This window comes from Schistocerca gregaria, chromosome 3 (assembly GCF_023897955.1).
Source record: "Schistocerca gregaria isolate iqSchGreg1 chromosome 3, iqSchGreg1.2, whole genome shotgun sequence".
NCBI classification, from domain to species: Eukaryota; Metazoa; Arthropoda; class Insecta; order Orthoptera; family Acrididae; genus Schistocerca; species Schistocerca gregaria.
Window position 1 is genome coordinate 881692848 of NC_064922.1, and position 27687 is coordinate 881720534.

Below are 27687 nucleotides of genomic sequence, written 5' to 3' on the forward strand. Positions count from 1 at the left end.
CTCACAGAAAAATAAGAAACTGCACATTAAGTCTTTGTGTGAACACTATGACATGCTGTATATGAAAATGTCTCCACATTTCTGTTTTTGGAACTGTATAAAGTGCAAAGAAGGTGTTTACATTGAGATCATAATATTATAACTCAACCTTGTCTGGACTGACACACAGGACAACATTTATTTTCAACAGGGTTACGTAATGCAAACTATGCATGGACACTGATGCAAAACTTCAAATTAGGTAATATCATCAGCATATAATCTCTGCACTTTTAGGTATTTACAAAAAAATATTGTAATAATAGTATGAAACTGCAATAAGACTGAAATTTTAATAAAAGAAAAAGATAAGGGGGGCCTATACAGTGTGGACAGGTGTCCATGTGGACACGAATACGTGCCTGTACCTGCAGGTTGTGTACCATGACCTGGCACACCAATGCATCAACATGGATTGTGACCCCAGACATTGTGGTGGGTGCAGGAGGTTTGTTAGTAGAAAGTTAAGTGATAATTGTATTGACAAACAACCTCCAAGGTGAGGAAGAGGCCATGCCTGGCTTGTGAAGCATATCCGTAAGTGTATTGGCCAAATATGCAGGGATGCAGCCCTGCATACACCACATATATCAGACAAAAATGACAGGGGAAAGGCTGGAGGGTGAAGGAAATAAAGCTTCTTTTCATAAAAAGAGAGCACTGTATCTGTAAGGATAATAATATCATTAAATAACAGAAAATTCTGGATGGAATGCAACAATATTATGAAAAGGATAGTTGCTACTCACCATATAGTGGAGATGCTGAGTCACAGATAGTACAAAAACACACAACCGATCACAGTCTCTGGCTACCTGGCTTCAGTAGCCAGAGACTGCGGTCTTGTCTATTTCTGACAAAGGCCTAGTTGGCTGAAAACTACTTTCTGACAGTCTTTTTGTTGTGCCTATCTGCAACTCAGCATCTCCACTATATGTTGAGTAGCAACTATCCTTTTCATAATATTGAAAATAACATCATAACACATATTAACAGTCTCTATAAGACCTATTCACAAAAAAAGTGAATTGAGGACTTGTTGCCCTTCAAAAAACTGTGTAACACTTATCAGTTTATTATAATACATTTACTTTCTATACTCACCCCTGCTTTCTAGTGTAACCCAAGTTTGTTTGGTTTTTGTCTTGTAGTGTCATTTCTGTAATGGTTACCTTTGGTATGGGCAACTCCCACTTGTTCGTTTGTTTTGTCTGGAACATCAACTCATTAGGTGTGAAACCTATTGAAGAATGTTGAAGGTTATTGACAACTTACATGAAAGGAGTTACCTATTCTACCCATCAGGTGGGTTTGTGAGGGGTGCATGTGATAATAAACAAGTTAAATTCTTTAAAGACTCAGTTCTACTGGGCTTGCTTCTGTGTGAAAAAAGCTTACTAGTACTTGTTTTGTGCCCTGTGAGGTCATAAATTGTTTCCACTTTTGTCCAATGACATATGAAGCATTATCAGTTAATACTTCAGTTGATTGATGAAAGGAGGAAGTACAAACATGTTCCGGAAAAATCAGGAATACAGAAATACAAGTTGCTGAGGAATGAAATAAACAGGAAGTGCAGGGAAGCTAAGACAAAATGGCTGCAGGAAAAATGTGAAGACATCGAAAAAGATATGATTGTCGGAAGGACAGACTCAGCATACAGGAAAGTCAAAACAACCTTTGGTGACATTAAAAGCAACGGTGGTAACATTAAGAGTGCAACGGGAATTCCACTGTTAAATGCAGAGGAGAGAGCAGATAGGTGGAAAGAATACATTGAAAGCCTCTATGACGGTGAAGATTTGATGTGATAAAAGAAGAAACAGGAGTCGATATAGAAGAGATAGAGGATCCAGTATTAGAATCGGAATTTAAAAGAGCTTTGGAGGACTTACGGTCAAATAAGGCAGAAGGGATATATAACATTCCATCAGAATTTCTAAAATCATTAGGGGAAGTGGCAACAAAACGACTATTCACATTGGTGTGTAGAATATATGAGTCTGGCGACATACCATCTGACTTTCGGAAAAGCATCATCCACACAATTCCGAAGATGGCAAGAGCTGACAAGTGCGAGAATTATCGCACAATCAGCTTACAGCTCATGCATTGAAGCTGCTTACAAGAATAATATACAGAAGAATGAAAAAGAAAATTAAGAATGCACTAGGTGACGATCAGTTTGGCTTTAGGAAAAGTAAAGGCACGAGAGAGGCAATTCTGACGTTACGGCTAATAATGGAAGCAAGGCTAAAGAAAAATCAAGACACGTTCATAGGATTTGATGACCTGGAAAAAGCGTTCGACAATATAAAATGGTGCAAGCTGTTCGAGATACTGAAAAAAGTAGGGGCAAGCTATAGGGAGAGACGGGTCATATACAATATGTACAACAACCAAGAGGGAATAATAAGAGTGGACGATCAAGAACAAAGTGCTCGTATTAAGAAGAGTGTAAGACAAGGCTGTAGCCTTTCGCCCCTACTCTTCAATCTATACATCAAGGAAGCAATGATGGAAATAAAAGAAAGGTTCAGGAGTGGAATTAAAATACAAGGTGAAAGGATATCAATGATACGATTTGCTGATGACATTGCTTTCCTGAGTGAAAGTGAAGAAGAATTAAATGATCTGCTGAACGGAATGAACAGTCTAATGAGTACACAGTATGGTTTGAGAGTAAATCGGAGAAAGACGAGGGTAATGAGAAGTAGTAGAAAAGAGAACAGCGAGAAACTTAACATCAGGATTGATGGTCATGAAGTCAATGAAGTTAAGGAATTCTGCTACCTAGGCAGTAAAATAACCAATTACGGACGGAGCAAGGAAGACATCAAAAGCAGACTCGCTATGGCAAAAAAGGCATTTCTGGCCAAGAGAAGTCTACTAATATCAAGTACCGGCCTTAATTTGAGGAAGAAATTTCTGAGGCTGTACGTCTGGAGTACAGCATTGTATGGTAGTGAAACATGGACTGTGGGAAAACCGGAACCTAAGAGAATTGAAGCATTTGAGATGTGGTGCTATAGACGAATGTTGAAAATTAGGTGGACTGATAAGGTAAGGAATGAGGAGGTTCTACGCAGAATCGGAGAGGAAAGAAATATGTGGAAAACACTGATAAGGAGAAGGGACAGGATGATAGGACATCTGCTAAGACATGAGGGAATGAATTCCATGTTACTAGAGGGAACTGTAGAGGGCAAAAACTGTAGAGAAAAACAGAGATTGGAATACGTCAAGCAAATAATTGAGGACGTAGGTTGCAAGTGCTACTCTGAGATGAAGAGGTTAGCACAGGAAAGGAATTCGTGGCAGGCCGCATCAAACCAGTCAGTAGACTGATGACAAAAAAAAAAATCAGTTAACCTTTGGTTTACCTACTCACCCCCCCCCCCCCCCCCCCCCCCTTAGTTTTTTTCTGATATTTGTGGCTGTTGCATTTTTAATGGCTCACATTTTGACATGTTTCAAGAAAATATTGTATAGTATCTAGAGGTTTTTTTTGTAGTGGTTGTAGCACATTGGACTGTTTTGATTTTTGACATATTGCACACTTTCTTAATATCTGTAGGACCCGCCTTCTCAAATTTGGAAAATAACGAAGTGTTGCAATTTTTTCAGTACATTTTCCTACTCCATAATGTCCCCATACTTCATGTGTGTGTCTTATAAATTCGTTGAAATAAGCTTCAGGAATACACACACACCTTTGTTCAGATTTTTCATGTTTCCTATGAAACAAAATGCCCTTGTACTCCTGATACCATTTACTTACCTTTACACCTTCATCTTGCTTATGGTTTTGCATGACTTTACTGTATCTGAGATCTTGCTGATGTATAATTCTCAATTGGTTACAAAACTTATGGTAATCAGACTGTTGTGTTGTAACTTGCATTAATAATGTTTTGATTTCTGAATCTCGTCCTGTTAATTCACTAAATTCCTCTAAATCTTGCGGTAATCTAGACAAGGCATCTGCAATAACATTCTGACTTCCTTTCATATAAATGGTCTCAAAATTGAATTCTTGTAAATATAGACACCACCTAGCTAATATACAGTGCAAATGTTTACCCGATAAAAGAAATGACAGTGACTGATGGTCACAGTAAACTTTGGATTTCTTACCCCACAAAAAATATGCAAACTTTTTAAATGCCCATATTACAGCTAAACTTTCCAATTCTGAAACAGAGTAAGATATTTCTGCTTCTGATAATGTGTGACTAACAAAACTGGTGACCTTCGATACTTCTTTACCTTCTTCTTCTTGCATCTGGAACAAGCACATCCCCAACGCATGAGATCAGGCATCTGTGCATATACAAAAATCCTTGGACATGTCAAGGGTAGCTAAGAATGTTTGCATTGAGTAATGCCTGCTTAATGTTATTAAAGTCCTCCTGACAATTATCGTCCCATAACCAAGGCCTATTTTTTCGTAACAAGTTGAGTAATGCATCATTGTCCATCACTTGCTGCGAAAGGAATTTATGAAAAAAGGATGCTAGTCCTAAAGCTTTAGTTGTCTTTTATTCCTTTGAGCTGGACAATTGCGTTTGGCATCAAGGTTTTTTTTTTTTTTTCATATCAGGTAATATACCTTGTTCTGACACAATATGTCCTAAAAATTTGACTTGCTCCCTACCAAAACTAGACTTTTTTAAATTGGTTGTTACTCTGCAATCTGAAAATTGTTGAAGTACCTGTTCAACCATCCTGATTTGTTCGGTTAGAACAGTGGGTGCAGCTGTTAGCATGTCGTCTACATAAACTGTAACTGCAGTTGGTAATTGCTCAGATGTTGGAGTTGTAGGTAAGTTTACATTTTGCACGCTACAACTGTCACTGGTGCCTCCTGTAGGACTCGTAACAATTTGTGGATAAATATCAACAGGTTGTGGTTTGTTCACTGGAGACTTTGTATTATTTACATGCGATTTTGAGATCCGGTAATATCATGCGATTTTGAGATCCGGTAATATTTTCTTCCAAAAGAGTGTGGATCCTATTTTTTACAGCTTGTAGGTTAATGTTAACTTTCTTCACTATTTCATTTTCTTTTCTCTCAATAGCCTTTTCTACTACATCTGTGTATAATGTACTATCTGTTACTTCTCTGCAATGATACTACCCTTATCTAATGTACCTGCTTCAGCGTGACTAAAAATATCACTTAGACATTCACTGATCTTCTCTCTCTCCTTCTTAGCACATGCTGCGTCAACTTCTAATGTTGCTTCCCTTAAAATAAGCTCGTCTACAGCTAGAGGTGCACCTTCATAGTCTTTATTTAATTTGTTAACGACAATGGTTACCTTTCTTACTGTCGAACACAACAGGTTTTGTGTGGCTTAAATATTTGTGTTTGTGTCTTTGATTTTCTTTATCTGTTGCTCTACTAGATCATGACGGTCATTAAAAGAGTCTACCTTCTGTTTTAACTCCATAATGTTACTGTTAATTTCAAAAATTTCAGTGCGAAGAGTTTTGGCTAAGTCTTTGAATACTTGTTTTTGTTCTTGTTTCATTATATTTAGATCTTGTGTGATAGTGTGTATCAAATTATCAATGTTGGTATTCATATCTTGTTTCATATCATATTGCATTTCATATAACTGAGATTGGTGTTCATATTATGTTTCAAATCACTGAGATTGGTGTTTGTATTATTAAATTTTGTGTTTATGCTATATAATAACTGCTATAGCAGTGCTTCAGTGTACTGCTGTGGTTGCTGTCAGCTGTACTTTCCAAGTTAATGTTTGTGTTGTAAACAAGTGATGTTTGTCAAGTATTGTCAATATTCATATTTGCATTGCTCTCCTATGTTTCAGTCATGAGCGGTATATCAATCTGGGAGATGTGTGACATTGTCTTGTCAATTGTAAACATTGTCATCATGGTTATTCTGCTGTGGAATGTCAGTATCATTTTTCACACCTGCAACAACCATCTCTGACCTACTTAAGCCTTCTGCAGTAGGCATTGCATGGCTCCTGAACTTCAATTGTTCAGTTGCACAATTCTACGCCATCTTGGCTGACTGCGTTTTTGCTACTGCTATCAACAATGGACATATATTTTTCTGCCATGTTCTTTGAATATGCAAAAATAAAAATTTCACAAAAACTTTAAGATTTCATATGCTACTTATTACACTTGATAATTGTAATTTAAGCAATGTCAAAGCCTGTTTTATGTCTATTATGATGCACAGACTATGGTGTCACAATTCTTTATGTTTTACTGACAGTGTGTATCACACTGAAAAATTCCTGTAAATTTTCCACCATAAAATTCAAGGAAGGGGATAATGAGAAAAAGGTTTCTATCTACACCAAAAGAAGCACTACCAAGGGTAACCATGCATGCAACTTGTGTAGCCATCCTACATTTGCTGCGCCAAACAAAACAGCTTACTACGGAAAATTTCATGTACCCTGTATCCAATTGTTATTCCTTTCCAAAATTTTCACCTTTACATGCTCCCCACTGTGATTCATGCAAACAGAAAATATAGACAATTAGTTTTTATGCCTAATAACAATGTCATAGAAATTTCTTACTATATCAATAGTTAACAAACACTACTTACAACAGGTGCCCTAAAGTCATGGCACTCAGGTCGCCAGTAGTGTTATAATAATAAAAAAGAAAATATACATGTATGAATGGAAAAAATTTAAAGGATAATACAATTGCATTATTTGAAATGTTCTGCTTGTATGAATTTAGGCTATTCGGACTTCCTCTCTTACATTTCAATTATAGATGCAGGCAGCTGACTTCCAGGACACTAGTGCATGTCAAAAAATGAAGAAAATCCTCCTTACTTGACTCCACTTCACTTCAATAAAAATACTTAATACTGTTGTTACGTCTTCTCTTATTCATACGCATGTATAATACATAACACTCGTAATAATTCATACTTGTAAGCGATACATCTTATTCATCCTTCTACATACTAGACAGTGAAAAACAAAGTAATGTACAAAGAAAAATAAATGATTTTTTTTTTCTTTTTCATTTGTCTGCACCTTACCGCACATTCATAATTAATGATTTTGCCAATGCTTATCATAAATCGCTGTTTCATTTCTTTTTTAAAATGAATTTTAAACTTACTATATCCAAGAGGTCTTTCACCATGTACCTACACAGGCTGGCCTGTTGAAATTCCTGGACTCTCTGAATACCTTCTCCCAATTAAATTTCACATGGTTCTGTTCAGAATCCCATGCCACTTTCCTTGATGTTAATCTCATCCTCACTGAAGACTGGCTACATACTGCACCACACATTAAATCTACTAACTACCAAAAGTACTTACTTTTTGACAGTTTCCATCTTTTTTATGTCTAACGCACCCTCCCATGAACCATGGACCTTGCCGTTGGTGGGGAGGCTTGCATGCCTCAGCGATACAGATGGCCGTACCGTAGGTGCAACCACAATGGAGGGATATCTGTTGAGAGGCCAGACAAACATGTGGTTCCTGAAGAGGGGCAAGCAGCCTATTCAGTAGTTGCAGGGGCAACAGTCTGGATGATTGACTGATCTGGCCTTGTAACAATAACCAAAACGGCCTTGCTGTGCTGGTACTGCGAACAGCTGAAAGCAAGGGGAAACTACAGCCGTAATTTTTCCCGAGGGCATTCAGCTTTACTGTATGATTAAATTATGATGTCGCCCTCTTGGGTAAAATATTCCGGAGGTAAAATAGTCCCCCATTCGGATCTTCGGGTGTGGACTACTCAAGAGGACGTTGTTGTCAGGAGAAAGAAAACTGGCGTTGTACGGATCGGAGCGTGGAATGTCAGATCCCTTAATCGGGCAGGTAGGTTAGAAAATTTAAAAACGGAAATGGATAGGTTAAAGTTAGATATAGTGGGAATTAGTGAAGTTCGGTGGCAGGAGGAACAAGACTTTTGGTCAGCTGAATACAGGGTTATAAATACAAAATGAAATAGGGGTAATGCAGGAGTAGGTTTAATAATGAATAAAAAAATAGGAGTGCGGGTAAGCTACTACCAACAGCATAGTGAACGCATTATTGTGGCCAAGATAGACACAAAGCCCACGCCTACTACAGTAGTACAAGTTTATAAGCCAACTAGCTCTGCAGATGATGAAGAAATTGAGGAAATGTATGATGAGATAAAAGAAATTATTCAGGTAGTGAAGGGAGATGAAAATTTAATAGTCATGGGTGACTGGAATTCGTCAGTAGAAAAAGGGAGAGAAGGAAACATAGTAGGTGAATATGGGTTGGGGGGAAGAAATGAAAGAGGAAGCCGTCTGGTAGAATTTTGCACAGAGCATAACTTAATCAAAGCTAATACTTGGTTCAAGAATCATGAAAGTAGGTTATATTCATGGAAGAATCCTGGAGATACTAAAAGATATCAGATAGATTATATAATGGTAAGACAGAGATTTAGGAACCAAGTTTTAAATTGTAAGACATTTTCAGGGGCAGATGTGGACTCTGACCACAATCTATTGGTTATGAACTGTAGTTTAAAACTGAAGAAAGTACAAAAGGTGCTAATTTAAGGAGATGGGACCTGGATAAACTGAAAGAACCAGAGGTTGTAGAGAGTTTCAGGGAGAGCATAAGGGAACAATTGACAGCAATTGAGGAAAGAAATACAGTAGAAGAAGAATGGGTAGCTCTGAGGGATGAAGTACTGAGGGCAGCAGAAGATCAAGTAGGTAAAAAGACGAGGGCTAATAGAAATCCGTGGGTAACAGAAGAAATATTGAATTTAATTGATGAAAGGAGAAAATATAAAAATGCAGTAAATGAAGCAGGCAAGAAGGAATACAAACGTCTCAAAAATGAGATTGACAGGAAGTGCAAAATGGCTAAGCAGGGATGGCTAGAGGACAAATGTAAGGATGTAGAGGCTTATCTCACTAGGAGTAAGATAGATACTGCCTACAGAAAAATTAAAGAGACCTTTGGAGAGAAGAGAACCACTTGTATGAATATCAAGAGCTCAGATGGAAATCCAGTTCTAAGCAAAGAAGGGAAAGCAGAATGGTGGAAGGAGTATATACAGGGTCTATACAAGGGCGATGTACTTGAGGACAGTATTATGGTAATGGAAGAGGATGTACATGAAGATGAAATGGAAGATACGATATTGCAGAACGAGTTTGACAGAGCACTGAAAGACCTGAGTCAAAACAAGGCCCCGGGAGTAGACAACATTACATTAGAACTACTGACGGCCTTGGGAGAGCCAGTCATGACAAAACTCTACCATCTGGTGAGCAAGAAGAATATAATAATTCCAATCCCAAAGAAAGCAGGTGTTGACAGATGTGAAAATGACCGAACTATCAGTTTAATAAGTCACAGCTGCAAAATACTAACGCGAATTCTGTACAGATGAATGGAAAAACTGGTAGAAGCGGACCTCGGGGAAGATCATTTTGGATTCCGTAGATATGTTGGAACACGTGAGGCAGTACAAACCTTACGACTTATCTTAGAAGAAAGATTAAGAAAAGGCAAACCTACGTTTCTAGCATTTGTAGACTTGGAGAAAGCTTTTGACAATGTTAACTGGAATACTCTCTTTCAAATTCTGAAGATAGCAGGGGTAAAATACAGGGAGCATAAGGCTATTTACAATTTGTACAGAAATCAGATGGCAGTTATAAGAGTCGAAGGGCATGAAAGGGAAGCAGTGGTTGGGAAGGGAGTGAGACAGGGTTGTAGCCTCTCGCCAATGTTATTCAATCTGTATATTGAGCAAGCAGTAAAGGAAACAAAAGAAAAATTTGGATTAGGTATTAAAATTCATGGAGAAGAAATAAAAACTTTGAGGTTCGCCGATGACATTGTAATTCTGTCAGAGACAGCAAAGGACTTAAAAGAGCAGTTGAACGGAACGGACAGTGTCTTGAAAGGAGGATATAAGATGAACATCAACGAAAGCAAAACGAGGATCATGGAATGTAGTCAAATTAAATCGGGTGATGCTGAGGGAATTAGATTAGTAAATGAGACACTTAAAGTAGTAAAGGAGTTTTGCTATTTAGGGAGTAAAATAACTGATGATGGTCGAAGTAGAGAGGATATAAAATGTAGACTGGCAATGGCAAGGAAAGCGTTTCTGAAGCAGACAAATTTGTTAACATCGAGTATAGATTTAAGTGTCAGGAAGTCGTTTCTGAAAGTATTTGTATGGAGTGTAGCCATGTATGGAAGTCAAACATGGATGATAAATAGTTTGGACAAGAAGAGAATAGAAGCTTTCGAAATGTGGTGCTACAGAAGAATGCTGAAGATTAGATGGGTAGATCACATAACTAATGAGGAAGTATTGAATAGAATTGGGGAGAAGAGGTGTTTGTGGCACAACTTGACAAAAAGAAGGGACCGGTTGGTAGGACATGTTTCGAGGCATCAAGGGATCACAAATTTAGCATTGGATGGCAGCGTGGAGGGTAAAAATCATAGAGGGAGACCAAGAGATGAATACACTAAGCAGATTCAGAAGGATATAGGTTGCAGTAAGTACTGGGAGATGAAGAAGCTTGCACAGGATAGAGTAGCATGGAGAGCTGCATCAAACCAGTCTCAGGACTGAAGACCACAACAACAACAACCCTCCCAATACTGCTTTGGCATTCGAGGCAAACATATTTGTTCATGTGCAGACTCTTTACAGAAATACACCACCATTCTCAACTCTGCCTTCATTAGACATAATCACCCCAGCAGCCTAGTTCAAAAGCAGATATCCTGGCCCATCACATCCAATACTGATGCTACTGATTCCTCCAAAAAACAATTCTGAGCACACCACCGGTCACTCAGTATTATCCTCGTCCGGAATGTATTAATAGGCTGCTTTGACAAGGCACAACTTACTACAACAGCAGTCTGAAATGAGATCCATTCTGTATGAGATATTGTCCACCAAACTTAGAATAGTTTTTTGTTGCCTATCCCAATCTCCAAAGTATTCTTGTCAGACCCTATGCTCCTTCTGCACCCATCTCCCTACCCTATGGCTCCTACCCCTGTGACCACATCTGCTGCAAGACATGCCCTATGCACCAACCTACCATCACCTACACCAGCCTTGCAACTGGCACAACATATACTATCAAACACAGCCACCTGTGAAACAACACTGTTCAGCCTTTTACATCGGCATGACTACAACCAAATCATGTTAGGATGAATGGGCATAAGCAGAGGTGTATACTAGCAACACACAGTATCCTGTTGCAGAGCATGCTCTACAACATGATAATTATGACCTCAGTGCCTGTTTCACCACACTTGCCTTATGGATTCTTCCCCCAGGCATTAGTTTCTCAGAATTCCACAGGTGGGAACCGGCACTACAACATGTCATTGGTTCTTGCCACCCACCTGGCCTCAGTTTACGTTAATTTCTTCGGTCTCAGCATTTGTACATAGTAACTTCTTCTCTCTTCACTCCATTTTAGTTTTCGACATATCTCATTGTCTTACCCATTTATTTTTCACCCCCTCCTCCCCCCAACCGCTCCTAGTAACATGTGCATGACATTTAAGCAACAATCTCTGTCCTGCATATTATACTGTTTTCCACCTTTAAGCTCTCTGGTTTTTAAATCTCATCTAGTGCACTCCCCAACAATCAGTTTTCCCCTTCCCTGTTGCTAGACCTCTACAGCCCTTTTACTTTAACCCCCCCCCCCCCCCTCCCCCCGCGCCTGCAGTCCTCCAGTCAGAATAAGGAGCCACTGGCGCTGAAAGCTTGCCTAATTATAACCTTCTTTCATGGGCATGTTCAGCCGCTGTTTGCCAAGTGGATTTGTTTTAATTAGGTACTTAGATGATTCTTTCTCATTTACAAAATGATATCAGACATGTCATCTCAATTGAAAAATTTACTAATTCAAGCAATTGAAATATTACTTCATTTGTGTCTAGACTGCCATACTCTGAAAAATGAGAACAACTGCGACAAACGCAATTGCAATACAAAATTTAAAAGGAAACTTACATGTAATGTACAATACTGGATTGACTGGACTGACTACTTACTGGTCTGATCTGTAACTATGTGTTTCATGAAATAAGTATTCCATGAGTTCATTAGCACATACCTCATCAAAATTTACTGCTGTATCACTCGAAGCCGTGCTCTGTTGTTCATACTGTTCACTTCCATATATTTCTTCCTCTTTGTCTGTCTGGATGGTGTGCAAGTGATTCTCCACCTTATCAGATCGCTTTTCCTATGAAATCAGAGTAATTTTCTAATGATTATTCACTTTTCAAACAGCAAATTATTTCTACACTAACATATTTATACCGAGGTGCTTCAATCAACAACAGTTTTAGTGTTTGAATTGCATATTGCTCATGGTACACGTAATATGTTTAACAAGACGAACTGAGCCAAAAACATCAGTTGTTATCTCTACAGCAGTTTAGGATATGGATACTTGGTTATTCCTCAAATTTGATGGGTTTCTAGACTGTAAACTTGAGTTAGGACATGTTCTGTATACTACACTTTGTGCATGCCTTTTCTACTAATTTGTGCATGTCTTACATATTCTGCAATTGAAATAAATAATAAGGGTTCTATTAGTGATAATACAGTGTGTATAAGTGTGGTGCCTACCATCACAAAATATGAAACTGATGCATGGATCAATTTGGGACTTTGCTGAATTTCCAATAAAAGTACAGTAAATATAACGAACTTTTAAACAATTCCCTACAATCATTTCACTTAGTTTAACATTAGGATACAAACAATTATTCCCAATACATCTCCTGTGACAGTACGATTATACGTGGTGGCATGTGAAAAAGGCACCAAATTTTGTGTATGATGACTCATGCCAAATTCCAAAGAGATATATGAATTATTATAAAGTAATGGGATAACTATGAAGCAACACAGAGCATTATATAGTGTGGAGAAGACATCTCTGTGAAGTATTGACAACACTGGAAAAGAACGTGATCCACAAGAACCAAAAAAGTGTCATTAGTTAAAATTTATTTATTGTTAACAGTTGTTTAGGGACTTGGAAACTAAGGTTCGGACTATAGATAAAGAATATATGTGTTTATGTTTGGCACCAGAATTTAACTTAGGTCTAAGTAACATTGTGATCAGAGTACTAAGAGCTAAAAAAATCTAGAACAGGAAAAGAGATAGTAGAGAATGGAATGGAAACAGGGGAGAAAGGAAGGCTGAAAGTTTTTCAGACAGTTAATAACTACAGATCAAAGGAGATACAGTAAGGCAGAACAACAGAAGAAAGGAAACTTCCTGGCATGTTAAATCTGTGTGCCGGACTGAGATTCGAACTAGGGCCCTGCATGGTTCACACAAGAGCTTCTGTGAGGTTTGGAAGTTAGGAGACAAAGTACTGGCAGAATTAAAGTTGCGAGGATGGGTTGTGAGTCATGCTTGGGTAGTTTAGTAGGTAGAGCACTTGCCCGCGAAAGGCAAAGGTCCCAAGTTTGAGTCTCGGTCTGGCACACAGTTTTAATATGCCAGGATATTCATATCATGGAAAAATCCTGGAGATACTAAAAAGTATCAGATAGATTATATAATGATAAGACAGAGATTTAGGAACCAGGTTTTAAACTGTAAGACATTTCCAGGGGCAGATGTGGACTCTGATCACAATCTATTGGCTATGACCTGTAGATTAAAACTGAGGAAACTGCAAAAATGTGGGAATTTAAGGAGATGGGACATGGATAAACTAAAAGAACCAGAGGTTGTACAGAGTTTCAGGGAGAGCATAAGGAAGCAATTGACAGGGATGGGGGAAAGAAATACAGTAGAAGAAGAATGGGTAGCTTTGAGGGATGAAGTAGTGAAGGCAGCAGAGGATCAAGTAGGTAAAAAGACGAGGGCTAGAAGAAATCCTTGGGTAACAGAAGAAATATTGAATTTAATTGATGAAAGGAGAAAATATAAAAATGCAGTAAATGAAGCAGGCAAAAAGGAATACAGACGTCTAAAAAATGAGATCGACAGGAAGTGCAAAATGGCTAAGCAGGGATGGCTAGAGGACAAATGTAAGGATGTAGAGGCTTATCTCACTAGGGGTAAGATAGATACTGCCTACAGGAAAATTAAAGTGACCTTTGGAGATAAGAGAACCACTTGTATGAACATCAAGAGCTCAGATGGAAACCCAGTTCTAAGCAAAGAAGGGAAAGCAGAAAGGTGGAAGGAGTATATAGAGGGTCTATACAAGGGCGATGTACTTGAGGACAATATTATGGAAATGGAAGGATGTAGGTTGCAGTGGGTTCTGGGAGATCAAGAAGCTTGCACAGGATAGAGTAGCATGGAGAGCTGCATCAAACCAGTCTCAGGACTGAAGACCACAACAACAACAACATTCATATCAGCACACATTCTGCTGCAGGGTGCAAATTTCATTCTGGAAACAGAAGGAATATTGTGAAGAAATGACAAATGGACTTTTGGAAGGAGATAATATGAAATCAACTTAACTGTAAAGAACCACACAAAGTGGTATAGCAAGGAGCAGAGCAAGTTCATTGTGAGACCAGTAAATAACCGAATAATAATTTATCAATAATTCCTCCTTATGACACTATAACCACTATGGGTATGCTGCCAGGTATGATAGTCTTCACAACAAACCATCTTCAGGTGCGATTGCTGAACACACAATCACACTGGCACTGAATGAACATGAGAAATGGCAGCCCCTTTATACCCAAGGTCCAGGCCACTGCACCTGTGGTAGAAATGGAAGAGCTCCCCCCTGTGAAACAAAAAATTGCAGTGCCGCCAGTGGTAGAAATTGGCAAAAGTTATAAGTTGTAAATTAAGATGTAGCGGGTCAAAAAACAAGACTTGTTGTTTTCTATCAGATAAATCAGGGTTCCATATCTTGCTTAAAGGGAAACCTTTATCTCTATTGATAATGTCATCAGGTTATCATATTTTGATGGATTCCTTGAGCACACAACCCCAGTAATGAAAAGCCACAGCAATAATTTTGTGTCTCTTTAAACGGCACGTTATGCCCTTCATTGAGAGAATGTTTGGTGATGGCAGATTTTTAAGACTGGCGCAAACATATGTGATGCTGATGTTCCACACATCGGTCATGAATAATGCAAATAGTCTGTCCAATATAGGCCTTTCCACAATGACAGAGAATTTTATAAACTCTAGGATTTCTCAAGCCCAAATCATCTTTAACAGAACCAAAAAGGGCTCTAGTCTTGGCCAGACAAAAGGACACTTTTAATATCATATTTCCTGAGAATTCCATAAATTTTTTAAGAAAGTTTTCAAGCAAGGGGTAGCAGATTTACTAGTATCTGGCACTGGTTAACTTGATGGTCCAAATTGATAAGCACAATTAATTTGATGATTGGTATATCCATTGCGCTTGAAGACAGCTCTAGTTCCTATTTAAATTTTTGGAATTAGAGATGGTATAAGCTCTCTTGACTAATGTATGTAGAACTCCCAATGTGCTGATGTGGCAGATGACAGCTTGTAGAATGAAGATTAATGGTCCGTATGTGCAGGTTTATAGATACATTATGTCCCAAGGCACCATTGTACCAATAAAAATAAAGGCTTCCCTTTAAGCAAGATATGGAACCCTATTTTATCTGATATAAAACAACAGCGGTCTGGTTTTCAACCCACTACATCTTAAATTGCGACTTATTACTTTTGCCAGTTTCTACTGCCAGTGGTGCTGCAATTCTTTGCTTCACAGGGGGCAGCTCTTCCGCTTCTCATGCAGGTACAGTGGCCTGGACTCGGTGTATGAAGGAGCTCCCATTTCTGATGTTCATTCAGTTCTGGCACAACTGTGTACTCAGCGATCGCACCTGAAGATGCCAGATGAATCGTCAAAATATCATGTAGAGAAGACGATCATATCCAGCAGCATATCCATGAAATGCATAACACATAAAATGCTGGGAAAATCTATGGAATCACTTCCTTATCCAGTAACATCTTCATAGACTACCCAATGACTTCAACCCCTTGTCTACAAATAGCAGGTGATGACTGGATCAGCAACTGAAATGTGCATGCATTGACTGTGGCTACAATTTGACAACATTTTTAACAGGACTAGTACTGAAGATAAAATGTTCTAGGTTGTTAGTCATGTCACATACCTCTTCAAATTAATTCTTTCACAGTTAATGTTTCAATTCCTCTGTTGGGATCTTCTTCAGGATCATGTGAAATCCCCGTTAGTTGAAAAGTGGTAGTTTGCCATGCTAAATTGCTACATTGTGTGGTTTATTCATTCTGGGCATGCACTAAATATTCAAATTTGTTATCTCCTTTCAGCAAAGATTTTAGAATGCAGAAGAAAGTGCAAAGAGTAACTTACCCAAGAATTGAAAATATCTGTTTGTGTGAAAACCTGTTTCTTAATAAGTAATGCACTGCATATGTTTGACCTATAAGGTACTGAAACCTGAATGTATGTGTGTGCTTTCAGATTCTGGACAGGAAAGTCCATGTCGTAGCTTGTGACCATTCTAAGTGACATATGGCATCATCTTACCTAAAACTGACAATCAAGCAAACATTTTGAGCAGTGCTACTATTAAGTTTGCAGGTGATCTGAAACTGTTTGGAGATGGGTCAACAAAACATTTTGACTGGTGCAAGGCATTATCATCTAGTTCAGAGCTAACAATGCAATGTACTTTATTCATTTACTCACACACCGTTTTCCATCAATCCCATAATGAAGGATGACCCTCAGTGATGTGGAATGAGTCAAGTTACATATTAAGAGCCAGAAGCAAGCTACTTCTGTGATGTATAGGTAAAGTTTGTGGTGCTCAACGTGTGAGTGGGTTTCTGGGCTGGCTGCAGGTGGAGTGCAGCCTCTCATGTGCTGTGGCACTATGAGGGGGAGTGGGGTGAGCCCTTTACCCCAGCCACCTTTTATACCCAGAAAGCTCTCCATTGCTCAGTTTGATAGCAGGATGAATGGACCTGTGCCTGCCCACAGGATGGACTAGAATAGAGATAGGATTCCTATGCCTATCCTACATCGAATGCAGGACACCCCCAGAGTTGGAGTCTTGTGCTCTACCTGAAGACTAAAGGGCGGCAAGTAAGCTGACAACAAATTATGACTCGTGCTAAGCCACTCAAACAGATAATTCCTTTTAGATTACTTTTTATATGTATGCTAGGAGAAAAACAGCTACTTTGTAAAAAGCCAGCGCTGCTCCTTCTATACTACTCAACTACTGGTGTTATCTAATACTTCAAAGCATTTTAACTTTACACAGACCACTATTAGCTGTCTATATACTGGAAAAAGGAGGACCTATTTGATACACATATTAGAGTTAGGAATGGCTAATGAAGCAGACTTTTGTGAATTTAGACTCTCTTGGCATACACTGCTATGAGAAACTCTCAGTTTTCCAGCAGGGTGACAGTGTTAAAATACTGTGACCTTATGAAGAGTGTCATACTCATCATCTTCTGGCGAAGTGTTGAGATATTGTGGACGCTATAATATTTATACTATTGGTGCAGCCCCCTCCATCTAGCTATCGGCAGCTTGGTACTACCCAGCCAGCAGGCACGGAGGGGGGGTTGAGGTTTCTGCGGTGTTTATAGCGGGTGCACGTTTGCAACTTTGTCTGGGTATTTCAGCTGCATCTCATGAGATGGATCATTCTGGTGTGCTCTTGTCGTTGTCGTTAATGTGGGATTCCATGCTGCACTCAGTTGGCCTTCTTTATCGCTGTTTACCAGATTCTGATGAAGCCACATTTCAAAGGATTCTTTTATGATACTATACCAATAGCCAGTTGCTCAACATAGCACTTCAGTGTTCTGAAAGTCAAAGGCACTGTCTTTCTTGATTTTATTTTCTGCTATGCTTGAATTCTCTGCATGTCCCTGTTACACATGCCTGATGTGCTCCTTGCAGGTTTTTGAAATACATTGCTGCATTTTCCCAATGTATTGTTGGCCACATTTGCAGGAGACACTGTAAATCCCAGATTATGTTGGCCTTTTCAGAAGCTTTGCAGTTTTGGTTGTGAGCAGTCACATGCAGTGAAGGAAAGGAAGTTTCCTGCCTTCTTCCTCCTCTTCCTCGTTTGCTGTACCTTTCTCTTCTTAAATGCCCTGAATCTGTGCTTCACTTAGCTATTTTTCCTGGTCACTTACTTCAGCTGTTGTAGTTCGGTTGGGATGGGAGGTTTTCTTTATTACACATAACATGTGCCTGTTGTACCAGGATGGCCAGCACTGTATGCCATTATAGTGGATGGTGCCAACTCATTGCATGAAGGTAGAGATCAGTATGGGTCTTCTTCCTATGTACTGAATGGCCTAATGTGCGAACATCCTTGCTCTTTATTATTATATCCAAGAAAGGGAGACTACTAATTTCCTCTCTCCATTGCGAAAGCAATGATCTGATGGATGCTTTTATGGTGGTCCAGAAACCCATAGCGTGCCTGTCTGCCATGCTCCCATGCTACAAATGTATCTTTGACATAGCAGAACTGCTACAGTTTCTGGTGAGCAGTTTGAAAGGCCACGTCCTCAAAGTATTGCATGTAGAAGAGCCACATCCTCAAAGTATTTCAGGTAGAAATTTGCGATCCGAGGAGCCAGTAGATATCCCATAGCCACTGCTCCATCGACCTGTTCATAAAGCTCTCCATTTCAATTGAAATGACTGATCATTAGAGCATGTTCAAGAATTTTCACTATTTGCCACTGAAACAGCAGTACCAAGGAGTCTTTTCAGACATACATTTGTGGTATGGGAGCATGGCAGACAGGCAATGGAAGAGTTTCTGGACAACTTAACAGCATGCAGCAGACCACTGCTCTCATTATGGAATTACACATGAAAAGGGTTGACTGCCTTTCTTGGACATACTAATAATGAAGAAATCACGTCGTACACTAGGTCAGGAGTTTCCAGACGGTGATACACATTCCACTGATGGTATGCAAATACAGGTGTAATACTTACAAGTAAACAAAAAACCTACTGGTATATGGTAAGTGAAATAATTCTCCTATGTTATGGCTGAAACTTGTAGGTGATCTTTCATCAGAACGTAAATTTAAAAACTGACTAATAGTGATTCTGAAGTCTGATTTGGTGTCAAAGTTTGATTTGATTATGAATTTTTGTTTTCTTTTTTGGACTCTTACTATTCTCCACGTTCAGTTTATTACAAGTAGTACATATTATTTGTGATATAAGAGATTAATAAATATTTTAAATGGTATTCCTCTCTTATTCATTGAAAATCTGTATGAGATCCAACTTAATTTAATTTCATATTATTTGAAGTGCCACATGTGAACATGAATGACCATGTAAAAAAGTGCTTCCACAAAACCATATTACCTGGGTGTCACATTTCTGCTACATGTAGTAGATGATCAGCATCATTTGTCAGCACTGAGGAAGATGGAACTTCTGCACTTGCCCCCTCTCACACCTCAGTGTTCATTAAAAGTGAACAAGCTCCAGAAGTAAGACAAAATTTCCACAAGTTTTGAGTGATATCTACATCTACATCATGCTCTGCAAGTCACCTAATGGTGTGTGGCATAGGGTACCTTCGGGACCACTATCTGATCCCTTCAATTCTGTTCCACTCGCAAATAGTGTGTGGGAAGAACGATTTTCAGTAAGCTCTAATTTCTCAAATTTTCTCCTCATGGTCAAAATGTGAGATGTTTGTGTGGGGAAGTAATATGTTGTCTGACTCCTCCCGGAAACTTCAAATGGCTCTAAGCACTATCTGAGGTCATCAGTCCCGTAGAACTTAGACCTACTTAAATATAACTAACCTAAGGACATCACACACATCCACGCCCGGAGATGAATTCGAACCTGCGACCGTCGCAGTCGCGTGGTTCCAGACTGAAGTCCTTAGAACCGCTCGGCCACACTGGCCGGCTCTTGAAAAGTGTTGTCCCAAAATTTCAGTAGCAAATCTCTCTGTGATGCACGTCTCTCTTCTCATGTCTGCCAGTGGAGTCTGTTTAGCACCTCCATTACGCTCTCTCGCCAGCTTAACGATCCTGTGGCAAAACGCACCGCTCAAGTGTTGGATCTTCTCAATCTCTTCTATCAGTCCCACCTCATAGGGATCCCAGATAAATGAACAATACTCAAGAACTTGGTGAACAAGCACTTAACAAGCCACTTCTTTTATGGACGAGTTACATTTCCTTAAGATTCTTCCGATGAATCTGAGTCTTGTGTCTGCTTTTCCCAATATCTGCTTTATATGCTCATTCCACTTAAGGTCACTCTGGATAGTTACACCTAGATATTTTATGGCAGACACTGTCCCCAGCTATCTGTCATCAATAGTGTAGCTGTAGAGTAGTGGATTTCTTTTCCTATGTGTGCGTAATATGTTACATTTATTAAGGTTCAGGGTCAACTGCCAGAGTCTGCACATTCATCAATTCTCTGCAGGTCGTTCTGTAAATTATTACTATTTTCTGATGTTGCTACTTTGGTATAAATAACTGCATCATCTGCGAGTAGCCTTAAAGAGCATCCGACGCTTTCTACTAGATCATTTATATATACTGTGAACAGCAATGGTCCTACCACACTTCCCTGTGGTACTTCTGTTAAGAGTGACGTGTTGAGTTCTATCTGCAAGAAAGTCTTGAATTCAATCACAGGTCTGCTTTGATACTCTGTAAGCTCATATTGTTTTCAATAAACGGCAATGTGGGATGGTGTCAAATGCCTTACTGAAATCAAGGAATATGGGATCAGCCTAAGTGCTACTGTCCACTGTGCTGTGGATCTCATGGAGGAACAGAGGAGGGACAGTGTTATGATCTTCTGCGGTGGAACTACTTCAGAAGACCGAATTCAGTATTTCAGCCTTTTCCCTGTTATCTTCCATTTCAGTGCCGGTGTGATCACTGAGAGAATGAATATATGATTTTGACCCATTTACTGAGTTTACATATGACCAAAATCTCTTAGTGTTTTTACTCAGGTCAGTTGACAACATCTTACTTTTGAAATCATTGAACACTTCTCTCATAGCTCTTCATATGCTCATTTTCACTTTGTTCAGTTTTTGTTTATCAGTTAGGTTTTTACTCCGCTTGAATCTGAGATGAAGTGCTCTTTGTTTATGTAGCGCTTTTCTTGAATCTGAGATGAAGTGCTCTTTGTTTATGTAGTGCTTTTCTAACACAGCTATTAAACCATGGAGGATCTTTCCCATCCCTTAAAACCTTATTTGCAACATAGTCGTCTAGGGAATATTGAACAATGCATTTGAATTTCTTCCATTTGCTCTCCACATGTTCATCCTCATCACCGAATATTTGATACTGACTGCTGAGATATTCTGAAATTTGTATCCTGTCACCCTTGCCGAGCAAGTATATCTTCCTACCTTTCTTAACATTCCTTTTAGGACCCATCGTCATAGATGCTGTCACAGCCTTATAATCACTGATACCTTCCTCTACGTTGACTGATTCGATAAGTTCAGGTCTGTTTGTTGCCAGGAGATCTAAGACATTACCCTCACGAGTTGGTTCTCTAACTATCTGCCCAAGGTAATTTTTGGACATCCAGAACAATGCCACACGATTACCTGTCTCTGGCACCAGTTTTGATGGCATAACACTCCTAATCTATACCTGGCAAGTTGAAGTTACCCCCTATTGCAATGTATGATCAGGAAAATTACTAATGATATTCTGCAAGCTCTGTCTGAAGCACACTACAACTATAGATCTTGACCCAGGTGGTCTATAAAAGCATCTGATCACCATTTTTGACCATTCTTTGACACTCAGTTTCACCCAGAATAATTCACATTCGGAATCCGTGATAACCTCACTAGATTATATCTATATTTTTTACTGCAATAAACATGCCGCCACCATTGGCAACAAACCTATCCTTACGATAAACATTTTGGTCTTAACTTAGGATTTTGTTGTCATTGATGTCTTTTCTATCTCTGATCTCTGAGGACCAAGATTCTCTGAGGTTGATGTGGGTGATTTAACAGGCAAATCGTGTTTGCTCCCAAGGGAGGGGTCCTCTAACCTAAAAAAGTCCCATGTGCAGGCCACACATACTCTCCTTTCATAGTAGCCACTTCCTGCATATAGTGCACGCCTGACCTATTAAGGGGAACCCTAAAATTCTGCACCCGATAGCAGAGGTCAAGAAGTTAGCATCTGATACCATCGCAGAGCTGTCTGAGCTTCTGGTTTAGACCTTCCACTCTGCTCCAAACCAGAGAACTGCAATCAACCCTGGGTATGATGCTACAAATAGACAGCTTAGCCTGCACCCCATGTGCATTGATAGTTGCCTTCACCAAAATAGCCAGCTGCCTAAAGAAGCTAAGGATGGCCTCAGAATCTAAGTGGCAGGTGTCATTCATGCTGACATGTGCCACTATATGCAGTACACTCAATAGCTGCTGGCAGAGCCTCCTCCACATCATGGATGAGATCTCCCAGCAAACATACTGAATGTACACTGGAGTTCTTTCTCGTGTTGCCTGCTATCTCCCTGAGGGGCTGCATCACCCACCTAACATTGGAGCTCCCAGTGACTAGCATACCCACCCTCTGTACTTGTCCAGACTGGGTAGGAAAATCGACCTCTGCCCCAACAGTGACAAAAAGTCTGAAACCCTCTGCACAATGTCATTCATTGATACTGCTCTCAGCCAAAATTGCAAGCCTTCTTGAAATATCCTCTGCAAAAACCATCTTCTAACCACTGGCAAAGACAAAAGAGTAGTTTAGCTCTGTGAGGGACCCACTTAAACTGAATTTACCTGGAATTTACAGCATTGCCTGCGAATATGGCCAATAACACACTGAAAAAACACAGTACTTTCAATTTCAAGTTTTTGCTCGTAACACGTAATTTTACATGCATGTGTATTTTCAACTAAGTATCAAGTTTTTACAATTACATTTTTTTGTTTACATTATTTCTTATTACATCATTAATTCATGATAAATTCAAGTTATAAGGACATTTTTGGATAAGTCACTGATTGACTCACTTTTTAAAAACTGTTAATATCTTAACTTCATTTGGTAACAAGTCATTAAAAACAGCTCCTTTGACTTAGGGGGTTTTTACTGTTAAAGTTACTCTTCTGTTACAGTATTATGAGGAGGAAAGTTGCTGCTCATCATATAGGTATATAGAGGAGAAACTGAGTCAGAGATAGGCACAACAAAAAGACTTTCACACTCAAAGCTTCCAGCTTCAGCTTAATAAATGGTTTAAAGCCAACTCACTGACATTAAACTTCAAGAAGACTCACTATATGCAATTCAGAACCTGTAAGAGGTTTCCATCCAGCATATGCATAAAGTACGAAGAAGAGCAGATAGAAGAGGTTGGCAGTCTTAAATTCCTGGGATTACAACTTGATAATAAATTCAGTTGGGAGGAGCACACCACAGAACTGCAGAAACGCCTTAACAAATCTGTATTTGAAATTCGAGTGTTAGCAGACACAGGCGACATAAAAGTGAAAAAGCTTGCATACTTTGCCTACTTTCATTCCATAATGTCATATGGTATAATATTTTGGGGTAACTGTGGAGTAATTTCACGGATGCCTTGTAGAAACCTCTTCAAAAAACTGGGTATACTAACTACTGCCTCTCAGTATATTTACTCCTTAATGAAATTTGTGCTAAATAATATATCTCTTTTTTCCATCAAACAGCTCAGTTCATACATACAATACCAGGAACAAAAAAGATCTGCACAAGGACTTAATAGTTCAAAAAGGGGTCCACTACTCAGGAACACTCATCTTCAAAAATTTGCCAGAAAACGTAAAAAATTTAGTTAGAAATATAGAACAGTTTAAAAGGAGCCTGAAAGACTTACTAGTGGCCAACTCCTTCTACTCCAATGACGAATTTTTTAATAGAAACAAATGATATATTGTATATATTCATACTATTAGTATTGTTATTTAAGCTTAAAAAAAAAAAGTGACATGTTCCACATCCACGAGGATCTCCTCAACAGGGATCTAATCTCAAAGCCAATGGCCTTCATCAACAATAGACACACATATGCATACACACACACACACACACACACACACACACACACACACACACACACACACAAATGCAACTCACACATGCAACTGCAGTCTCAGGCAACTAAAGCCACACTGGGTGGGGAGGAGGCAGGAGCTGGGAGGGGGAGGAATAGTATGGTGGGGGTGGTGGACCGTGAAGTGCTGCAGGTTAGGCAGAGGGCAGGGAAGAGGTTGGGAGGGGGAGGGGAGTAGTGGAAAAGGAGATAAATAAACAAAAAGACTGGATGTGGTTGTGGAAAGATGACTGTGTAGTGCTGGAATGGAAGCAGGGAAGGGGCTGGAAGGGGTAAGGACAGTGACTACTGAGGGTTGAGGCCAGGAGGGCTATGGGAACATTGCAGGGAAAATTCCCACCTTTGCAATTTAGAAAAGCTTGTGTTCGTGGGAAGAATTCATATGGCACAGGCTGTGAAGCAGTCACTGAAATGAGGGCATCATATTTGGTAGTATGTTCAGCAACAGGGTGGTCCACATATTTCTTGGCCACAGTTTGTCGGTGCCATTCATGTGGACAGACAGCTTGCTGGTTGTCATGCTTACATACAATGCAGCACAGTGGTTGCAGGTTAGCTTGTAGATCACGTGACTGGTTTCACAGATAGCCCTGCCTTTGAGGGGGGACAGGTGACGTTAGTGACCGGACTGGAGTAGGTGGTAGTGGGAGGATGTATGGGACAGGTCTTGCATCTATGTCTACTACAGGGGTATGAGCCAAGAGGTAAGCAAGGATTGTGTAAGGATAGATGAGTATATTGTGTAGGTTCAGTGGATGGCGAAATATCACTGTGGGAGGGGTGGGAAGGATAGTGGGCAGGACATTTCTCATTTCAGGGCATGATGAGAAGTAATCAAAACCCTTGCAGAGAATGTAATTCAGTTGCTTCAGTCCTGGATGGTACTGGGTTATGAGGGGAATGCTCCTGTATTGCCAGTCTGTGGAACTTTGGGGGGGGGGGACTGGCAAGATAAGGCACAGAATTTTTTTTTTTTTTTTTTTTTTTTTTTTTACAAGGTTGGGAAGATAATGACAGTCAGTGAAGGCTTTAGTGAGACCCTCAGAATATTTCGAGAGGGACTGCTCGTCACTGCAGACACGACAACCATGGGTGGCAAGGCTGTATGGAAGTATGGAAGGTACTTCTTGGTATGGAATGGATGGTAGCTATCAAAGTGGACGTATTGCTGGTGGTTAGTAGGTTTGATATGGATGGAGGTACTGATGTAGCCATCTTTGAGGTGGAGGTCAACATCTAGGAAGGTAGCTTGTTGGGTTGAGTAGTACCAGGTGAAGCAAATGGGGGAGAAGTTGTTTATGTTGTGGAGGTATGTGAATAGGGTGTCCTGACCTTCCAAAGATGTCATCAATGAATCCGAATAAGGTGAGGGGTTTAGGATTCTGGATTTTTAGGAAGGATTCCTCTTAGATGGCTCATGAATAGTTTGGCATAAGATGGTACCGTGTGGGCACCCATGGCCCTACTCTGGATTTGTTTGTAGGTAATGTCTCCGAAGGAGAAGGAATTGTGGGCGGGGATATAATTGGTCATGGCGACTAGGAAGGAGGTTGTTGGTTTGGAATCCATGGGGCGTTGGGAAAGGTAGTGTTCAATAGCAGTAAGGCCATGGGCATTAGGAGTGTTAGTGTATAGAGAGGTGCAGTGATGAGCAGGGCACCATGTAGTGAAGGGACAGAACTGTGGAGAGTCAATGGAGGAAATGGTTGGTATCTTTTACATAGGAGGATAGGATCTGGGTAATAAGTTGAAGGTGTTGGTCTATGAGAGTAGAGATTCTCTCAGTGGAGACAGTAGTTGGCCACAATGTAGCATCCTGGGTCATTAGGTTTATGGACTTTAGGAAGCATGCAGAAATTAGGAGTGCAGGGAGTGGTAGGGGTGAGTAGAGAGATGGACTCAGGGGGGAGGTTCTGGGACTGGCCTAAGGAGATCCTACTGGATTACTGGAATGGGGTCACAGTGGTAAGGTTTGTAGGTGGAAGTATCTGACAGCCAAGTAATCCTTGTAGTTCAGAACAACAGTGGTGGAGCCTTTGTCCACAGATAACATTATTAGGTCGGGATCAGCTTTTAGATGGTGTACTGTGGTTCTTTCTGTGGATGTAAGGTTAGTCTGCATGTTGAAGGATTTGGGGAATGATGGTGAGGCAAGGTTTAAAGTTAAGAAATTCTGGAAAGTTAATAGGGGGTAGTTTGGAGGCAGTGGGGGTGGATCATGGTTGGATGGATGAGTGAACTCAGTTAGGCAAGGTTCAATATTGGTCTTTGGTTAAGTCTGACTGGTAGGGTTAGTGGTGAAAAAATGTTTCCACTGTAGGGGCCGGGAGAATGAGAGAAGGTCTGTAACAAGTCCTGCATAACTGAATTTGGGAGTGGGGCAAAAGGTGAGACCTTTGGAAAGAACTGACATTTCTGTGGGGCTAAGGCTTCTAGAGGGAAGGTTTATGACTGTGTTGCGGGTCTGTTTAGGTTGTGGATTCTGTGTGGTGGTGGGAGGGAGTTTTGGAGGGTATTGTAGAGGTGACGGATAGTGGTACTCCAAGGCAGGAGAGAGAAGTGAGCAGGATGGAGAACTTTTTGAGGTGGCGTTGTGCATGTTGCTCAAGTTCCTGCAGGGCAAGAGTTTCAATGTGCATTATGGGTTCCAATAATTTGGGATGTAGACAAAGATGAGATGGGAGGTGTGATTCTGCAAGAAGAATTTGACAGAGTACTGAAAGACCTAAGTCAAAACAAGGTCCTTGGACTAGACAACATTCTGTCAGAACTACTGATAGCCTTGGGTGAGCCAGGCGAAATACCCACAGAATTTAGGAGTGTAATAATTATAATTCCAAAGAAAGCAGTTGCTGACAGATTTCAAAATTAGCAAACTAACAGTTTAATAAGTCATAGCTGCAAAATGCGCACATGAATGCTTTAAAAAAGAATGGTAAAACCAGTAGAAGTTGACCTCAGGGAAAATCAATTTGGATTCTAGAGACGTGCAGGAACATGCAAGGTAATACTGAACCTATGACTTATCTTAGAAGATAGGTAAAGGAGAGGCAAACCTACATTTCTAACATTTGTACATATAGAGAAAGCTTTTGACAATGCTGACTGGAATGCTCTCTTCAAAATTATGAAGTTTATAGGGTTAAAATACAGGGAGCGAAAGATTATTTACAACTTGTACATAAACCAGGTGGCAATTAATAGAATCAAGAAGCATGGAAAGGAAACAGTGGTTGGGGAGGGAGTGAGACAGGTTTGTAAGATATCCCAGTGTTATTCAATCTGAATCTTGAGCATGCAGTAAAGGAAACCAAAGAAAAAATTTGCAATACAGGGAAAAGTCTAGGGAGAAGAAATAGAAACTTTGTGGTTTGTTGATGACATTGTGATTCTGTCAAAGACAGCAAAGGACTTTGAAGAGTGGTTGAATGGAATGGACAGTGTTACAAAAGGAAG

The 27687-nt window shown here is 39.8% G+C and overlaps 1 protein-coding gene across 4 annotated transcripts in view; it reads right to left on the reverse strand.

The window, feature by feature from the left end:
* The window catches only part of LOC126355033 (putative leucine-rich repeat-containing protein DDB_G0290503), a 512513-nt gene that overhangs the window by 216027 nt on the left and 268799 nt on the right, over positions 1-27687 (reverse strand). For all 4 annotated transcript variants that reach the window (XM_050005182.1, XM_050005180.1, XM_050005181.1 and 1 more), the window contains one exon: positions 12175-12306. In XM_050005182.1, the coding sequence (XP_049861139.1) occupies positions 12175-12306 (132 nt within the window). The remainder of the gene's footprint in view (positions 1-12174; positions 12307-27687) is intronic.